This window comes from Chamaea fasciata, unplaced genomic scaffold (assembly GCF_029207755.1).
Source record: "Chamaea fasciata isolate MVZ Bird 193981 ecotype frontalis unplaced genomic scaffold, bChaFas1.0.hap1 SCAF_2, whole genome shotgun sequence".
Taxonomy (NCBI): domain Eukaryota; kingdom Metazoa; phylum Chordata; class Aves; order Passeriformes; family Sylviidae; genus Chamaea; species Chamaea fasciata.
The window spans coordinates 30,984,344-31,003,748 of record NW_027094087.1 but is presented as its reverse complement, the minus strand read 5'-3'; the positions used below and the strand labels follow the sequence as shown (position 1 = coordinate 31,003,748).

Sequence of the window (19,405 nt, the reverse complement as noted above, 5' to 3'; positions counted from 1 at the left end):
GCTTCAAAGTCAGATATTATTTTAATGGCTCTTCCATAGCTTTTTTTCTCACATTAGCCCCCAAACATTTCTCATTTACATTTAGATTTATGGCTGCTTTTAGTATTTATCTTTAATCTTTTTTGTGTAGGAACTCACCTGCCAACATAAACCTATATCTTCCTGAGTCTGTGACTGCTTCTTACTGCTAATGAAAAACTGGACAGTTTTGCAACTGTATAAATCATTCAGAGAGTATAAAAATGTATCCAAAAGTGTATTATTTAAAGAATAATGTTTAAACTTTTGAAAACTGTTCCTGGAATTCTATGCTGGTGACCTGATAAATAATTATTCTTACATTGCACTTCTACAAGTACATGTGTAAGGCCTCTTCACCACTGATAGATTAAAGACGTCATTTGATACATTTAAGAATGACAACGGCTTGAATTAATTAATGGTTGTCTTCATGTATGCAGGATAAAGATTTATCTGAAATGGCTTTATTTTATAGGCAATGAAAATAGGCTGAATTGGATTCAGACATTCAAATGGCATCTAATCTAGCAATTCTTTTGATGTGTTAAACGTACTGGAATGGGACATCTCTGATGAGCATGGCTTCAGTAAATGTTAGAGACGAAGACAGTATCAGCTTTTATAACAATAAGGCATCTCTTGAGAAAACCTCATTTTGACTTAAAGCACAATTCAGTGAAGCTGTGGGGCATGCAAAACCCAAAGATTGTGACTACTAAAGTATCTTTAAAGTATCTCTGTAGACCTCCTATTTACTAGATCATATCTTTACTGGATAAACAGAAATGAAAAGATCCTGATTTTGCCTCCAGCCAGAAGTGTTTAATGTGTGTAAATCAGAGTGGGATTTGCCCTTTTTCTAACAGGAACCTTTATTTCCCTGGTCACGTTTAAAGCAGAAAAGCCAGGCACTTCTCAGTTATTTCATGTTATCTCTGTAGTGAGGGACAGTGTCAGTCCCACTAGGTCAAAAACTTGAAAAAGGAGGAAGAACAAAGAGAACATGGTTTTTCTTATGGGCTGTTTAGTACTTTTCCAAGCATGCATGTTTTTGATATTCAAGGCATAATTTGTATTATGTTGTGAGGGGGGGGAGCAACTCAGAAATACGCCATGTGGGAAATCTTGAGAATATATATACACATATTTAGATTTAGTAAAAAAGTTGATTTATACTGTTTTTAAAATTGCTTTTACTCTTTAATTTCTCTTCTAAAATCGGCCATCTGGTATTGATTACTTTTTATTATTTCTCAGTTCTCGTAGCTTCACTTCTTGGTCCATGTTTATAATGGGTTTTCGTTCCAGAGTTTCTTCTGTCTTTTCTTTTTTCCCCATAGAAGTTCAGCAATGTTTATAAAACATCAGCCAACAATCCTACGCAAGTTTTTCTTTTCTCCTTCCTTAGTTTATTGGCCCATATTTTATAAGGCATGGCCTAAGCCAGCAAGACATTGCAGGGAAGGGAGCAAATTTAAGCAGTGAAATATGAGAAGTTACTCTTTGGGCACCGAATAAGTCTAATAACTTGTGTGACCAATGAAGCATGAAACATATTGGGGAAAAGTGTAGAAGAGGCACTAACCTTGCTTGCTGCATGATTTATCTCCCTGGCAAAGATTCTGCACAAGGCTAAACTATAAACAGGGCATTTTCCAACCAAGAATTTGACCATTTGGAGCATTTTCCAACCAACAACACAGACATACGCTTATTTTTTTTCTTTTCCAGGTATACTAGATCTTGTCTGCTCTGCCCTCATGCCCAGCTCCCCATCTCTGCTTCTTCCAGAGCTGAGCAGCTAAATTTGTCAAGCAGAACTCCCTAAAAATATACCATTGTACTCCAAATCCACTAAGCAATTGATTAAGAAGAAAGCAGAAGCCTGTTATCCTGTCCCAGGGCCCTTCCGATGGTGCAGAAAGCCTAAAGAGATAGAACTAGTGAGGCTGAGATTAAAGTAACCATTGTGTGTGACATTTTCTGAAAGGGCTCATTTCAACATGAAAAATGGCCTTGGGATTATGATAAATGGGGGGTTCTGACATGCACATTCCCCTCCTATAATCATCTGTGTTAGAGCTGAGATAGCAGATTGTCTGCCTCCTGTGATGGAGGCCCCTGTAAAACTCACCTTTTTCCCAATTGACCTTCAGAGGGGATGATTAATTGCCTGGAGGTAGCCTCTTGTCAGTTAGCCTGTGATCTTTGTTCTCTATGTTCAAACCATCTGCTGAGAACGGACGAGGCTGCTACTTCATCCCTTAGTCCTTTTCATACTTATTTCTGCTGAGAAAGAACAGGGCCAGGGCTTCAAGGGTCTCATGCTAAAATTGGCACCCTTGCTCCCAGCTTGCTAACAGTGAAGGAGATTTATGGACTCATCCTTTCCAGCCTCTTAAAATTTTTGAGGATTGTTCCAGCTATGAGCAGAGCTCCAGGAATCAAACAAAAAAGAAAATTCTCTCTCATGCCTTGGGATAGTAATAACTGAGCCATTACTTGTCAGACTGAGAAGGGTTTGAGAATCCAGGGAATTATCAGAGCAGCTGTGGTGTTTCCTTTTAAGGTTTCTGGATCTTAAACAGGTCAGTGGAATTCTTACTAACTTTTCCAGGGTTAAAAACCAAACCACAAACCTGCCATGTGTGCGGTGGCCATGTTCTGCTCTGCTCTATCAGGGCCAGAAGCTGGACAGTTTTCCTGTGCTTCTTAGCCAGACTGACACTTGTCACCTATCCCCAGGGAACTGCCACACAGTGTTTCAAAAGACAGGAGGAATTTCTCTAGGCTGTCTTATCAGCTTTTATCTATAAGTAGACGATCAACTCCTCCAGTCAGTTTTTCTGGGAGGGTGTCTGGTGCATTTCATATTTTTCGATTGCTGGGTGAAATTCCCCTGTGGGCAGAGCAGCTGACAGTTGCCTACATAACACAACTCAGAAATCAGGAAGGGAGTACAATCGGTCTTTTGGTGTACATTGCTATACGCCTAACTAAATGGTCTCCAATCTTGTTAGGAAAGTGCCTCTTTGGTGGAGGGGAAAGTAAACCTCAGACATTTAAAAAAAGAGTATTAACTGATCAAAAATAAAACCAGAACACCATTATAAAAAAAAGGCATTATTCTGTTTTCCTTATTCCAGAAAAAACGTCTATGGATATATTTCAATGTGAAATTTCTTTAAGTCTCCATGAAACCTGGATAGATTGAAGCACATTCTTCAATTTAAGCATGTATTTTTCTGAATAAGAATGTCAGCTTCTGCTGAACCTTTATGCAAAGTTCTCTCTCAGAAAACTAGGGCTTAGCTTCAAATTCATTAGTAATAGTAATTTAGGTTATTCTAATAGAATAAATGAAGACACACTATGTGTGCAATAGAATATTATTCTTGTTCTATTCTTAATTAATATTAGCCTGTTCCTACCAGAAAGATCACTTAGTAGTGCAGACCTGCATACAAAAATGGATTTCATTGCTATATTTTTCTCTGTTTTTCACGTAGGTGTTTTAGGTCTCACTGCTTTTTAGGGCCACTGACTTCTTGCACAAAGCATCTGTTTTGTTCACAGCAGGACTTTTTGGTTGAAACCTTGAGATACTGTGTAAATATGTTTGTCTAGACGGCAGTCTGATAAGCTTTTTTCCTGAACTTCCCATTTGCTTTCTCTGTCTGCTTCCTCTTCCTTCTCACAGTTGACTGCATGGATCCTACCTGCTCGGGACGAGGCGTGTGTGTCCGAGGAGAATGTCACTGTTCGGTTGGCTGGGGAGGAACAAATTGTGAGACCCCAAGAGCCACTTGTCTGGATCAGTGCTCTGGTCATGGGACCTTCCTCCCGGATACTGGGCTTTGCAGCTGCGATCCCAACTGGACTGGCCACGACTGCTCAATCGGTAACGTCAGCACTGACTTACTCTTGGTCTATAGTTAAACTTTGTGAAATACTCAGACTTAGATCTGCAAAAAAAAAAAAAAAAAGCTACAGATGTATTCCAGTGAAGCACATGTAGGGCATGACCAGAAGGAGAAATTCCATAGCTCAACTTCATAAATAATTCTGCTACCATTGCTGAGCAGAGAGTAATATCATAAATAACTCCATTAAAGCCACCTAGGCTTGCAATTGTTCATTATATGGCTGTAAATGCAATTGATGGTCTACATATAACTTCTTGTTCTGGTGATAGTTCTTGATGAAGCCCAGTAGCCAATAAAGGGTCTGTTTTGATTTTTAGGAGATAACTAAATAATCTTTAGTGGCTATAAACAAGAAGGAAGATTTGGTAATCTGTCAGATCTCCTTTCCCTTCTGAATTCAAAGCTTGTGCTTTTCTAGGCTAGAGGAGGATGAGTGCCTCATGAGGTTCATGTTTAAAGACTGTCATCTACCAACTAAAAAATAAGTTTACTGAGTAAAAGTATTTATTAGCACAAGCAGCTACCAAGAAGATGCATTTTTATGGGCAGTTTTGTGTGGAGGTTTGGAACAGCGACCTTCATTCCTCCTCTGAATGGGCATCTTGCTCAAAATCTGCATCAGGTAAGTGAATTGAGGGCTAAAGAAAACCTGTTCAGGACCCTTTTCTTCCAAATGCAATTAGCTCTTAGAGGCCACACTGAGAGATAGTGGAATACATGAAATAGTCAGAACCTATGGAGTGTCAGTCCTCTTTGGCTTTTGTCCTTTACTGTGTGCTCACAAAAAAAGACACCCCAGCAATGCAGTTTCTATACCTTACACAACTGGAGTGGAACTAGGCCAGAAATCCAGGGCATCTCAGTATAGGCAGTGAAATGAAAGGAATTTTCAGCAAAGCAGCCCAAAAAAAAAAAAAAAAAATAAAAGCTATTAGGAGATTTGATATAGTAGAAAAATTATGTAAACAACATTTTCACTGAGGAATTGCTATCACGAGTAAAGAAAATCAGGCTAACTGTTTGCAAGTATTTTCAGAGAGTAATTTCCAAGGATGAGGCAAACTGAATAAACTGGTGCTAAGAACATAAGAAAACCCTTTTGACAATCATCATTTAGTCTGGATTTTAGAAGCTTGTCATAAAGTAAAATTGACTGGACTAAAGAATGAGCAGAAGAGGAGCCCTAGTCTACTTGCCTGGGGCTGAAACTAGGTTGATCAAAAGTTTTGCAGACACAGGTAGGGAAGCTATCAGGCATTGAAGGGAAGATAAATTTGGTGCCAGGCTTTTCCTTTCCCCATGTTACCATCTTCAATTCCATACTCTGTGGGTTTATTTTTAAAAGCACCATAAGGGGAAAGGTAGTCATGTATTTGTAGTTTGTAGCATAGTTCATAATTGAGTCATTGTTCTGTGTTTGTACAAAGGTTTGGGGATTGCAGAGATGGGTTTGGAAAAATGTTTATTTCTGTGAGCAAACACAATTCACTTTCCCATTGTTAACCTGCAGGGTCATGTACAGATGATTTATAAGCTTTCCTTATACTGCTTTTATAAATCCATCTAGTACAAACTTTTTTTGGCAGCATGAAGTTATTTGAGACAAACTTGAGCATCATTCGAAGACCTTTTTCCTCACTGAGATGCTTGTAACATTCAGGTTATTGTGCCTCACAGCTAAAATCACAGCTAAGGTGATTTGTAAACTTCCATTTCGAGCCCAGACCCTTCCACTGAATTGATGACTTGATTTGAAAGACAGATTTACTCACAGGATATGTGGTACTTTTCTTGCATCATTAAAATAGAGTGAGCAGGCATGCTATTGCATGTAATAACACACTGTCCAGCCCACTGGGGTGGAGGTTCTGTAGAAGGATCTAAAAGGGACAAATTTTTATTGTCCTATAAAACAGGACCAAACAGGAAAGAACTAAGTACTTGCAGAAATCACCCTCAGCAAAGCAGTTAGGACTGTGTTCAATCCCAGTGAAATCTGTAGAACTGTGCCCACATGGATTTGTGCCAAAGGCGGCCCCTTTCATAAACCACGTGGAGAGGCATAACCTGGAAACAGAGTAATTGCCTGAAATTCCAGAATATGAGCAGGCACAGTGGATTTTCCAGCTCTTACCACCTTGAAGTTAAGAATAGTACCTGTCTACAGTGCTGTATGCTGTATTCATTTAGGGTATCAGGCAGTATGGAAGCAGTAGCTGAAGTCTGTGGACTGTCATATGTAGAAAGTAAAACTAGAGCCTCTTTGAACCTTACACTGCATCTTTCAGCCAAGTAGGTAGATTTTACCTGCCTTTAGTGGTAATCTTAGAGAACACATTACTGGGTAAAACCCTCACTTTTCACAAAACAATATTACAGAGATTTCTGTTTTCCTTTTATATTATCTGTTTTCATTCAACTCAGCCTTCATAGATAAGCTGTGTCAGTTCAATCTCTTGTGAGAGATTCCTATTCTGAACTGCATTGTAAGAAGTAGTTACATATTTTGAGGTTTCTTTTGGTTTCTGTGTCTGCCCACTGCCAAAATATGCTGAGACAGGGCTGCTGCCATACTACCTCAGAATTGTCACTCAGGGAAAATGCTTCTCAAACATATTCCACCCTTTCATGTAAGGGACAGTTTTGTAGGATCATTCTTCCCTCAGTATACACTGGGGTTTTTTGCCAATTCCCAAATACTAGAAAGAGGTTCTTAGAGAAGGATACGGAAATAATTCCAGAGATAACTTGTACTGAGGAATAAAAGTTGTATTTTGATTTCTCTATAGGATAATTAAATCACTTCCCTTTTGCATCTTAGTACTGTTGCACAAGCAAATTCAAAAAAGTCCTTTATAACCCAGTTCAGCTAAAAAGTCCAAGGCAACACTTGGTACAAGAAAGGCAATTAAGGAACCACTGATCCTAATCCCATTCCTCCAGTCTGCTATCACAGATCCTCTGTATCCCAAGCTTTTGTGGGGGCCATCTGCCTTCACCTCTTATAAGCCCTGTCTGGCAACTAGTGAAGCCATTATGGGGCAGATCTCTTAACCTCTCATTGTCTGAGTGTAGTGGGAAGAATGAAATGGCCTGTGCTGCAGTGTGAAACAGAGCTTGCTGTGTGAAATAGTCTCAATCCTGACCTATTTAAACTGGGGCAACTATTTCTGGCTAATCAAGAGGCAGCACACCACATACCATAAGACATGTTTGCTGACTGCAGTAAAATGAATAGGTGAGTCATGTCATCTGCATTGGGGGAATGCACCATTTACCAGAGGGATCTCAGTGATGCATCAGTATAATCTCAGGCCCATCAAAACAGTATTAGGCTTGGATGCAAAACCATTATTAAAGGAATTAATGATTCCTTCACTCTCCTCAAATATAAATCAATGATTTGCACACTGTTCTGTCTTTGGTATTTGACATCTTCATATGCACAGTATTCATTCAAATCATTGCAAAGTTGAATATACAAAGCAGCAATAGGAATTATGTTCTCTGTGTCTTAAGTGTACTGATTTTTTTCTGGGCAGTGGTTGTAGATTGACCTGCATGCAGATAAGGATTCCTTCTCCATCACTCATTCATAATGACTCATGCAGTTTATGCATGGTTGACATCCAGGCAGTACTTCAGACCCTTAAAAATACACTGGAGAAGAGCAGTAATAGGATTAGTACTTTGTATGTGGTAGTCCTGAATTGCCAGTGGACACATAAAATCATGGGCTGTACATTTAATGGTAGGACTTAGAAATTGGAAGCTGGGGCTCAGTAATGAAGTAAGAAGTTATTATATTTTACATCACATTTTGAAAAGACTGAGAGACCGTGCCTGGCCAGAGACTGAGGCTGAACTTGCATGACCATATCTCATGAAATCTAATACTTGGTCCTCTTACAGCTCCTCTCATCACTTCTGCTGCTAACATGGTTTTCCGAGGATATGGCATTTGACTTTATGATTGTCCTTTTGTCTTCACTGTGGCAGGGATGAAATGCTGCTTCCCAGTGACTTACTGACACACTTTGTTATAAAGGTCTGCGATCATGAAAATATTTAGGCATTAAAAATTTGCCTTAAGCAAATGCAAATTATCAAGCTTTGCTAAAGGGTTGTGGAGAATTACATATGGCAGTTATTCTTAGATAAATCTGGCCTCCAAACACAGTGGGGAAATAGTGTGGGTAGCCACAGGGTAGCAGAAGTCCAGGTATTTACCACTTTCCATGACTATACTTACTTTCAGTAGGTTGAGAAGTTAGATTTAAAATAAAACAAGCATGATGTGTGAATCCATGTCTCTGGTTGCAGGGAAGCCATATTCTTATCAATTATTGCACAGCAAATTGAGATCAATGGAAAAGTTCCTATTTACTCTGAAGGAGTATGGATCAGTTGAAAGCTATTCACAAACAGTGGTTAGATTTAAGACCCTGTATCAGTTAATGTTAATGACTGATTTTTTTTAGTATCAGTTTAGTTGTATAAATTAACGATGGTGAAAGTCTTTCAGGTAGCACCTAACAGAGTTCCCCACCACAAAGTTGGTACAGTTCATTGAAACAGGCATCTTTTCCCTATTCCAATTAATAGATCAAGACCATGAAGAATGAACTTTTTTTAAAGAGTTAAGTTGAAGTAAATGCACCTTTACATTGAAATGTCTTTTTTTTCACCAGGAGTTGTGCAGGAGACTATTGCACACACACACACACAGTCACAGAAGCAGCTCTCATACATTTTATCAGACAATGTTGTATCCTATTGTTCAAACAACACCAGGGCTAACACAACATGTGTGAAAAAATTTAATTTCCTTGGCCTTACTGCTGTCAACTTCTGAAAACAAAATGTCATGTTAACTTTGTGCCATGCCCAAGGCCACCAAGATAAAAATCCATCCTTAGAAAATGTTCATTTAAGTTTTCCTTTAAACAGTTATTTTCTTCAGGGGTAAAAATGTCTCTGTAAAAAATGGATGTAACAACAGCTCTGACATGATACAGGCTTGTACTCTTCTACAGACCAAGACCCCTTTTAATGCCTAAGAAGTTGCTAATTTGTCTTTTTCTTAGCTTTAAAACACACAAGGAAGAACAAGAAAACTAAACCTCAGGATGCAACACCTGAATATGAATATGATGAAATGGATAAACATCTTCATCACTTCAGAAAAACTCAGCAGGCACAGCTATGTAATCAAAGGCCACTTTGAATGCTCTTCCTTCAGCTTGTAATTTGTCCATCTCACTACCCTGGCAGAGCTGTAAGAAACTTTAGTCTGGGGCAGTTGAAACTTTGGTAACGCAGCGTCTTCAAAGCTGGTCTTCAGAAGATATCATCAAAATCTGTACTGGCTCAATACCTAAATTGCAGACTCATCCCTGAAAGCCTTACTTTGGTCCTTTAATGGTCATTGAAAGCCAGGAATAATTTTGTAGCAGCAGGAATTTCATCCTCTGCCTTACAGAAGCATAACATGCTGATTTCTGAACTTGTGATCTTCCCCATTCTGTATGCCAAGAAGTAACCTTTCTCTCTAAGGGGAAAGTATGTACAGCCCAGTGCACACACAAGGCTCTCACAGGCTCTGCCTGGGAGATACCTGCTTTGTGGATTGTGAAGAAATTAGTGAATCTAGAAAATCAACAGTGTTAGTAAGAACTATCATTGTGAAAAACATTAATTTTTTTTATGTAGTTGAGTTTGTGAGTACAGATTTTAGCCTACCCATTGCCAAGATGAACTTAGCCTCTAAAGTCTTCTAAGCTTTTTATTAAAAATGCAATAAAAGACTAAAATCTGCCCAAACCTTTGAAATGAAAATATTCAGGGAGGCTTTCATTTGAATATCCTTTTACTCCCTTTCCTTTTGTTTATTAAAAATGTGTGTAAGGAGACCCTGATGTGGTGGAAAAAAGATAATAGTTGAAACAGGCTGTGGTTATTTTTGTGGCGAGTCCAGTTCTTCAAAAGTCCAAGTGTCTTTGTGCTCAGCAGATAAAAGGGACATAATAAAGGGAGGGTGAGAACTCCCACTAAGATAGAAAATATAACTTACCTTTCAAATATGGATTCCTACTTAAAATCTGATAGCTGAGAAATTGTTTTAGGACATTTCCCTTGCCAATTAGAGATACATCAAACTTCTGTCAGCTCTGGGATGTGTTTAGGATCTTACTTTTAACCACTTCTCTGCAGCAGTCCATGCAGTCTCAGTCAGACACAATGACCAAGGGAAGATTGAAGGAACTGAAAACTAGTGTTCTAGCTGTCATTTCAAACTTGGCCAAAACCAGTGGAAGCAATGATATCATCAGTCTGTCTCTGACCATTAGATCACAAGTCTCTTGCTCTGGTTAGGTCATGTCTCAGGCTGAGAATAGTGTGCGTCCAGTTATGTAACAAGCAGCCCCTGGTTCTCATTGACCTTAGGCATCCTGTAATGAGCAAAGCTTCACTCTTGTATCAGCAGTAATAAGTGAAAATTTCTGGACCCCTACAAAGGCAGTGGGAAGACTATTCCATCCTCTATTTGTTTTCTACAATGTTTTGGGCTAATTCTCAACATGCCAGTTTCAGTTCAACATTCTTCCCTATCTCCAAGTGTGACCTCAGCAGTCACACCATGAGCTCAAAAGTTCTTTTTGTTTCAGTCAATTATGCTTTGTGTTGCAGACTTTTCTGACTGAAAACAGCAATGTTGTACTGGAGTCAGTGGGGCTCATGTTAATGTGACTAGTTTGAAAAGTTTCACACCACCACAAGATACTAAATTCCTTGTTTTAAACAGAGTACTGTTAAAATATCATGTTTTGGGGATGACTGAGCTATTAGCATGTTTGCTTGTATCGCTGAGAACTTATTCTTTGTATCACTAAGTCTTGGATGACCAAGTTTTTTCTTCTTCTCTGAGTTTGACTTTGAAAGGAGCCTTTTAATTTTTGAATCTAGACTTCTGCTGCTGACTGTTCCTACTTTTAACCAGGATACTGCTGCAATATCAGCAGGGCAGATACTTGTGTGGAGTCAGTCTCTACCATGAACTACCTTGATTATACTGGATAAAGCCACTCATGGCTTGACAAGGATGGCTGTAGGTTCCATGTCATGGCTTCTCCACTGACATTCAGTCAATTCCATGCTGTTTAGTCAGTTCCATGCTGTTGTTGGTAGACACCTCCTGTGACTGTGACCTTACACTCCAACCTAGTTTGAGGTCATCACAATCAGAGTTCCTGCAATGGTTTATTGGATGTTTTCAGCTTCATCAAATCATATTTGAGACATTGAACTAGGCTGCCCAGAAAAGCTATGGGTGCCTCATCCCTGAAGGTGTTCAAGGCCATTTGGCTGGAGCTTTGAGCAACCTGTTCTGTTGCAAAGTGTCCCTCCCTATGGCGGAGGGGTAGAACGAGATGGTCTTTAATGACCCTTCCAACCCAAACCATTCTGTGATTCTATTTATCCTTCTAAGTTAGAAGGTCCGAGGTTAGATAGTAAGGAAAATAGTCTGTGAGCCAGTAAAACAGAATAATAACAAAACCAAGTAAGAAAAAGACAATATAAGACCAGTGATTGTCATATAGTGGATTGGAGTCTACTGAAGGCCAGAAATACATGATTTAATAAGCTGTCTGAAGTGGATGCCCTGGAATTAGTATATTCTCTCTGCCCCTTTCCGAATGACAAGATGTTTGTACTCTAAAAACTATCATCACAATTTGCACTAATGAGCACTTTCTAATGATGTTGTCAGGCGAAAGTTAGAAAGCTCTTAGGAGAGAGCTCTGCTGCTTTTCAGTAAAGGTGTCACTTTCAGATCAGTGTTGAGGCAAATGGACAGCATAGCAAACAAAAACTTTCTGGAACAGCTACTGCTTTATCCTATTCGTGTGGATAGACAGACATCTAACTTCTGAATATGTCAGCCCTGCATGTTTCATGCATGTTCTGTGTCTCCTTTTGAAGAAGATGAATAACAGTAACTTTTCTAAGTTCTTTGGCAAAATGTTGTCTGAAGAAAAAGGAATCCATATTGGGACTGAGCTGTGAGTAAGGGAATCCCAAGCAAATATAGCTTGTGATCACTTCAGCACACACATTTGTAAATGATCTGTTGAATTTATTTTAGAAAAAAAAAAAAAAGTACAGAATTGGAAGAGAAATCAGTTCTTTCTAGGCATGAGCAAAATGGTTTTCTGCTGTCAAATTATCTCTTCCTTATGCATAGGGAGGAAATTAAAACTAGCCCAGAGAAGAATCCTTCTTAGGAACTTCATTTAATATATTAGGAATTTTTTCTTTTCTGGGAAGCTTTAACACATCCCAGAAAGCATAGAGATTCAATTAAGCATCAAAGAGGAAAATGCAATCCTGCACTTTGGGGTATTTATTTTTATTCAACAAATCTCTGTTCCAGGACTGAAGCCTGACAATACCTGGCATTTCATGTCCTGCTATTCAACAACAAGAGACACTTTAAAGTAGAGTTCATAATAATAAATAATGGAAGGTTGACTTAAGTACAAAAGTAAATCACAACCGTAGAGGACATGCTTTAGACACAACATGATGGTCAGTCCTTAGCATTTAAAGCAAAGATGAAAATAGAGTATAAATACTGTAGAAACTAGAAGCTGAGAAAAAGCCCCACAGCAGTTTAATGGAATTTCATCACACAAAATTACAACTTTCCAGACAGGAACTGGAAGACCTTTATGCAAATATGAAGCAAGCTAAAATTGCACTTTGAAGTGTGATACATTTTTAGAAGACCTCCCAGCTGTACCAGTGTACATTGTGCAGCTAATGGTGTACATTGTGCTCCTGTTCTCACTGTTACTGTTTCTATCAAGAATTCCCAAGAATCCCATTGTGCTCCATCCTGTATGCTTACAGAGTTAGAGGCTCAGTCTTGGAGGACAGACGTACATCAGTTTAAGTATATTACTATACCAAACTCCTTCATTACTCACTTTGGAGATGGAGGGTGAGTTCCAGGGCAGTTATGGACACATCTCCTGGATCTGCTCAGCACCAGGTGAGGAGCTGCTCTGTGGACTATTGATTCATCTCCACATTAGGCATCTCAGACAGAGGAACCCTGGTTCCTGATTTGGATCTGCAGAGAGAAATGAGACCTGGAAGGGAATTTGCAGAAGTCTTTCATTTAAACACAAAGTTTTTTATGCTTTTTTTGCTTTTTAGCAAAGAACTAAATACCAGGAGAAAACTGGGGGAAAAAGCTGAAGTGAAGTTAATCTTTTGTGTCTTGTTGAGGGCCAGAGATGGGTCCCTTCTTCTATTAGGGATTTCTACCAACCCTTCTCCTAGATACAGCTCAACCACTTAGAGTGAAAACTCTACTCTTCTGTTCTGAATGTGGTTTATAATCCTTTGTGCATACCCAGTCTTTCCTGCAACTGCAGAGTTGCAGTTATCCCTCCTGCACATGCATTGAAGACCTGTACTCAGCCCTCCTGCAAATCTGGCAAGAAGCAGCATTCAGGCCAACTCAGGTGCCCTGGTTAGGGTCACTCTATAATGCAGGATATACATTCCCCAGTGCAGGCATTCCAGCACGCTCCTCAGGGCTTCGTGTTCAGGAGGTGAAAATTCAGGTGCCCAAGTCACATTTCAAAGCCATTGCTGAAGGTCAGTGCTCTTCCTGATGAGGGGTGATAGCAAAGCTGATGGATTCATTTTCAGTCTTCAGAGAGCATCCTTTAATCTTAATTTTCTCATCCATGTAAAGAAAATAAATAGCTGTTACCTTTCAGTCATATTCATTTTACTGAGCTGCGTCAAACACATTGAGGCCCTTGAGTGGAGCAGAGAGTCATCTCGGTACCAAAAGTTTAGTTGCAGTTATAAAAAGACAGGTTTTATATTTATATACTTAAATAATTATTATTATTATTTCTACATTAGTAATATTTACATATTTGATGTATACTTTAAAAATAGATAAACAGATTATTTGTTTAAAGGCATTAAATTATGAGGACATTGCTTTCAGTACATAATCTCTGAAGGTAAAAATGGGTCCCTCAATGAATGGCATGGACAGAACTTACACAAGCATTTCCTGTTTGCTACTGAACCAGGATGGTTTTCAGAAGATTTCATGCTACAGTTCTGCTGCTAGCAGTGACAGAAGATCCACACCTCTTCTTTCAGGTTTTTTCTTGCTCCCTAGTTTGATCCTTTCCTTATAACATTTGTAAAAAGAACATTTTAAAAGCTAATGTGCTTAATGTCTTCTTCAGTAACAGCACAGGAGTTCATGTCACTACAGAGTCAACAAATCACAGCAATGAGTTTCATAAAACTGCAAAATGTGTTTCGTTATGAAGAATGTCTTTAGCACTTTGCCGCTATCTAAATCATGCTGATCACGCACCTTCTGGTTTTTTCATCTATATCTTTATATTTCTTGCTTTTCCCAGATATTCCCCATAAATTACCTTCTAAAGCAGGTCATGAAAACACGGCTTATTTCCTCACCAAACTCAGCCTTTTATCTCTGTGCACTGCCTCTCTGCTGTGCTTTTCTGGAAAAAAAAAATCTGTCTGAGGCTGGAAATGGCCTCAAATGAGCCAACTTGAAATGGGAAAATCCAAGCTAAGGCAGATTTTTAATTATTAAATTTTCTATTAATATATTGAAGGTCAGTAGAACTGACCCAGTTTTCAGGAAGCTCTGAGCAATTTCACCTGATCTTATATTTTAGCACTAAATCCATATTTATTAAAGGATTTAGCAGACAGGTCAGAAGCAGCTAAATCTCTGATTCTGCATCACATGAATGCTAAAGAAAGATTTTCATCTGCATTGGTCATCTCAAAGCTGGAAAGCTTTAAACTGTTGTCAAGCCAATTTGAGGATATGTGGGGGATGGGGGTAAACATGTAAAAATGGATTTGCTAGAAATGAAGCACAAATTAGCATCATTATCCCTTTCCCAACTCCACTCTTTAATGTAATGTGAAAATATTATGAAATTCTGAATGATGCTGTTTCCTGTCTTGGAGGCTCCTGTGTCTGTTCCATCAATTAAAGAGGGCCATGAACAAAGCACTGCACTGGTGGGTTAGTGTTTGATAGATTTCTTTTCCCACTTTTCTTCTGAAATATCAAAGGCAACATAGCAGACTTTTTGTTCTTAAGGGGACAGATTTATGTCAGTTTTTAGCAGAATATGCAAAAAAAAAAAAAAGAGAGAGAAAGAAGCAGGTACAAGTTTTTTATTAGTATGAGTAATTGCTTTAGTGTTCTAACTTCTGAAGCGCTGTTAATGGACTGTGACCTCATTATACCTGGCACAGTGCAAATGCAGAACAAAAAGGATAATATTGGCCTCAGATAGTTGAGATTCTTAAACTTTAAGTGAACAACAACAGAGAGACATGCCGGTGGAGACAGAATAAAATTCCATTACAGTTTTTGTCAACGCACTGTGGAGAAGTTAAGGCACATCAGCAGCCACTGTCAGGATTTTGGGTGAGATTCAAGATAGATTAAGATTTTAAAGAGAGCCTTGAGAAATTATGAGGCAGTTTTAACAGACCAGAGGGAAGTACCTCACCTAATCATGAGGAGATAATGAGAAAAATAAAAAAAATTGTCAAAAAACTAGCCAGCAGGCAGTTGAGTCTGGGCTCATAGAATCACAAAATGGTTTGAGATGGAAGAGGCTTTAAAGGTTGGTTAGTTCCCACCCCCCTGGCATGGACAGAGACACCTTCCATTAGACCAGGTTGCTCTGAGCCCCAGTAATAGGCTGGTTCCTGGTGAGGATGAGCAGGTTCTGGAACTGAAGATAAGTAATTTCTTTTTTGATTATTTGCATGAAAAATAAGCAGAATCCTATTGGAATAGCACTATCCTTTCCTAAGAATAATGTTTATGATAACCTAAGACCTCTGGATGAACTACCCCAAGCTCAGCAATGCCTTGAGCACTGTCTCCTCCAGGAATTCTCCCTGAAAGAGATTTCAAGTGAATCATCCTCTGAAACTCTCTTTCCTTTCTTGAACCACAGAGGGCAATTAGGCCCAGTTCAGTTCTTCAGGTAAGAATGACATAGCATGAGGTGAGATGCAGGCAATGCAAGACATCACTCCAAGTCAATAACGTGACAAAACCCCAGATGGGAACGTTGATACGAACTTGACTCCTTAGAAAAAGTCTGCATCTATTAATCAGTTACCATCCATCAGTGCCTTGTGGTAAGTACAAACATCAGGGAGCAAAATACAAGGTACTGCTCCAAGTCCAGGTGATTCTCACAGAGGTGCTTGGCTTGATTGTACTTTTTCAGAACCTTAAGCCTCATATTTGCTCTTAGAATTGGGCACAAGATTTACTCATAGGATCCTCTCTCTTCAAGGAACTACAAACAGCTTTGAGAGCTGCACTGTAGATGAGATAAAACACAGTGCACCTCTAGGAAAGGATAAGGAGTGGCTAAGCTCTTCATACAAACACTGGATGAGATTAAAGATGAAAGGAAATATTTAGTCACCTTTTGGGAACAGCTGGTGTGAAAATATTTAACAGGCAGGTCTTTTATGCACAGGCAGAGCGTTCTAACTAAGCTTAAATAGGCAGGAGCAATATAGTGCAGCTGGCCAGTCTGTGAATACTGTAATAGGAGAATTAAAAGCTTTCCTTCTCATTTGCTCATGCAGCTCAGATGGTAACTAATCATGTCCTTTAATTTTAACAACAGAATTGGGAAATGTACCAAAAAATGCAGCTTGTAATAAGAACAGAGGTGACAAATTCTGTCCCTGGGACTGAATGACAAAGAAACAATTCACCTGCCCTTTTCTGTAGAACAGCCTAAGCTGTCTTATTCTGTCCAAAAAGACATGTATTTAAGTGGAAGCTTAATTTGAAATCCATTTTGATCATTTCTTTGAGTGCCACCAGGAAAGTAAAAGCTACTCTATTTAATCACCCATTAGAAACCTGTGAGCATTTAAGAGAACTGTGTTGTAAAGAACCAGGGCATGTAGCAGGTTGTGTGTTGTAAGGCTATTTAAATTGTAGGATACCCACCTATCTTTAAACTGGCAGCTAAATGGATGATGTAGTTTTGAGAGTTTCTGGCTCCTGGTTTACTGTCAGAAATAATTTAACTACATTTTAGTGAGACTGTCGTAAGTATTTTGCTTCACAAGTGTTCTTCACAGCTGAGAGCTCTTGGGGCCTAGGAATCCAAACCACCTTATATATCCATTATATATGAATTGTACATTCATAACCTGGAACCTGCACGCTTTTGTGTGCATGGGTGGTGGTTTGGCTGGGGTCTCAGCTGGGTGGGAGATGAAACACAAAATGTTCCAAACATTCCCATTCTGGGTTAGCCTAAGATGTATTTGTTGATACCATGCAGTACATATCCCTGGCCCACGTGTGCAAAACTGTTCCTTGGCAGCATGTTGTCTGAGAAATATTTCAGTCAAGATGTAAATGTCCCAGGGGGTTTTCCATCCTTTTTCATAGGAATGACTGCACAGAGACTCTGCTTTTCAGAACATGATTTTTCTTTTCTCTTCACCATTTTTAATGCACTCCATTATCCTTGTTTGACACTTTTAAATAACTCCAGGAAGGCTTCTGACTGTCACTATTCCTATTATCTCTGGGGTTTTTTTCCTCCACCACCAATCTGTAGACATCTGACATTTCCATCTTACCTGCAGCATGCAAGACTGCATATCGGGGCATAAAGGAGTTCATGTGCCTGTCTCAGAGTTCACATTTACCTGTGGATCCATCACTTTCCTTCTTTATGCCCTGGTTACTTTATCTAAAAGGTGCTGCACCTGAGTCAGGGGAACCCTCAGGATCCATACAGGCTTGGAGGTGAGGGATTGAAAGCAGCCCTGAGGAGAAGGACTTGGGGGTGGATGAAAAGCTGGACATGACCTGGCAATGTGCTCTCACAGCCCAGGAAAATCAGTATTGCCCTGGGCTGCATCCAAAGCAGTGGTGCCAGCAGGGCGAGGGAGGGGATTCTGCCCCTCCATTTTTGTGAGACCCCACCTGGAGTGCTACATCCAGCTCTGGGACCCAGCTGCGGGGGTCTCCAGCACAAGAAGGATGTGGATCTGTTTGAGCAAGTCTAGAGGAAGCCACAAAGATAGTGAGAGGACTGAGGCACCTCTGCTATGGGGACAGACCGAAACAGTTTGGGCTGTTCAGCCTGGGGGACCGAAGGCTCTGGGGAGACTTTATTTGGGCCTTTTAACAACTAAAAAGGGTCTTATAAGAAAGATGGGAACAGATATTTTAATAGAGCCTGTAGTGATAAGACAAGGGATAATAGTTTTAAACTCAAAGAGGGTAGATTTAGACTAGATATAAGGAAGAATTTTTTTACATAGACAGAGAACATAGTATAATGAAGGTATGAAGAGACCAAGCTGGCATTCTCTGGGTTGCTTGGTAAACTGGGAGCAAGAAAAATTACATCTGATTTGATATTCTGAGATCAAAGTTCAACGCTTATGAATAAAGAATGTAAACTAATAACCAGAGGAGGGATTGCAGTCTAACTAGAGTAACTCTATGGTAACAGAGTGCTGGAAAGCACCAGAGGCTAAAACAATAATTTTTGGAGTTCAGGCTTAAATACCAGTACTCTCAGACTTTGTGCTTTCTCAAGGTATTTCTTCTCAGCTTGCTGAAATTTTAGCAGCATAAATCTGGCTTTTGATTTTTTATCTGCTGTTTCCTTTATCCTTCTCTAGACTTTGTTTATCAGGTCAGCCAAGGAGAACCAAATTTACTTTTTTTTTTTTTACTTTTTTTTTTTTCTTTTTTTTTTCTTTTTTTTTTTTCTTTTTTTTTTTTGTGCATCTTTACTGCTAAATTAACCAACTTGCAGGTCCTATGTGTTCATCACCACCCTGACCAGCCCATGCTCCATTGCAGTGCTGTCTGGCAGTTGGGAAAAAAAGTAGAAAACTCTAGTCTGGGCTCCAGCCCTTCAGCAAGTCAATAATTGCCCATCCCTTATGCTCTTATTGGGTACTATAGTATGATATTACCTCCTTCGCAGCCAGGAGCTATGAAAATCTGTGTCTCAATACCACATGCAAACTGAAAACTTCTGACAGCAACTTGAGCCCTTCCTCAGCCATGCCTTTATTGTTTGATGGTGTGATTTCTACTTGCTTCCAATAAATCCTACATTAGATTCTGTTGCATCTCAACAGCAAGTGGTGTGTGCACATGCCCTGTTTAAGTACCCAAGATCCCCAAGTACTTTTGCAAGTTTGATTATAAATGATACATACAAGTTCCTGAGTATCTTAAGCCCATTTGAACTCCAGAGTGCTTTCACTAAGAGACTTAAGCATATAGGACTAAGTGTTTGAGGGGGTTTGGAGACATCCATGATGCTGCAGTAAAAGGAGTTTTACTG

At 39.4% G+C, this 19,405-nt stretch overlaps 1 protein-coding gene across 12 annotated transcripts in view; it reads left to right on the top strand.

The window, feature by feature from the left end:
* The window catches only part of TENM4 (teneurin transmembrane protein 4), a 1,208,276-nt gene that overhangs the window by 1,065,519 nt on the left and 123,352 nt on the right, over positions 1 to 19,405 (top strand). For all 12 annotated transcript variants that reach the window (XM_066175594.1, XM_066175595.1, XM_066175593.1 and 9 more), the window contains one exon: positions 3,722 to 3,922. In XM_066175594.1, coding sequence (XP_066031691.1) covers positions 3,722 to 3,922 — 201 coding nt within the window. The remainder of the gene's footprint in view (positions 1 to 3,721; positions 3,923 to 19,405) is intronic.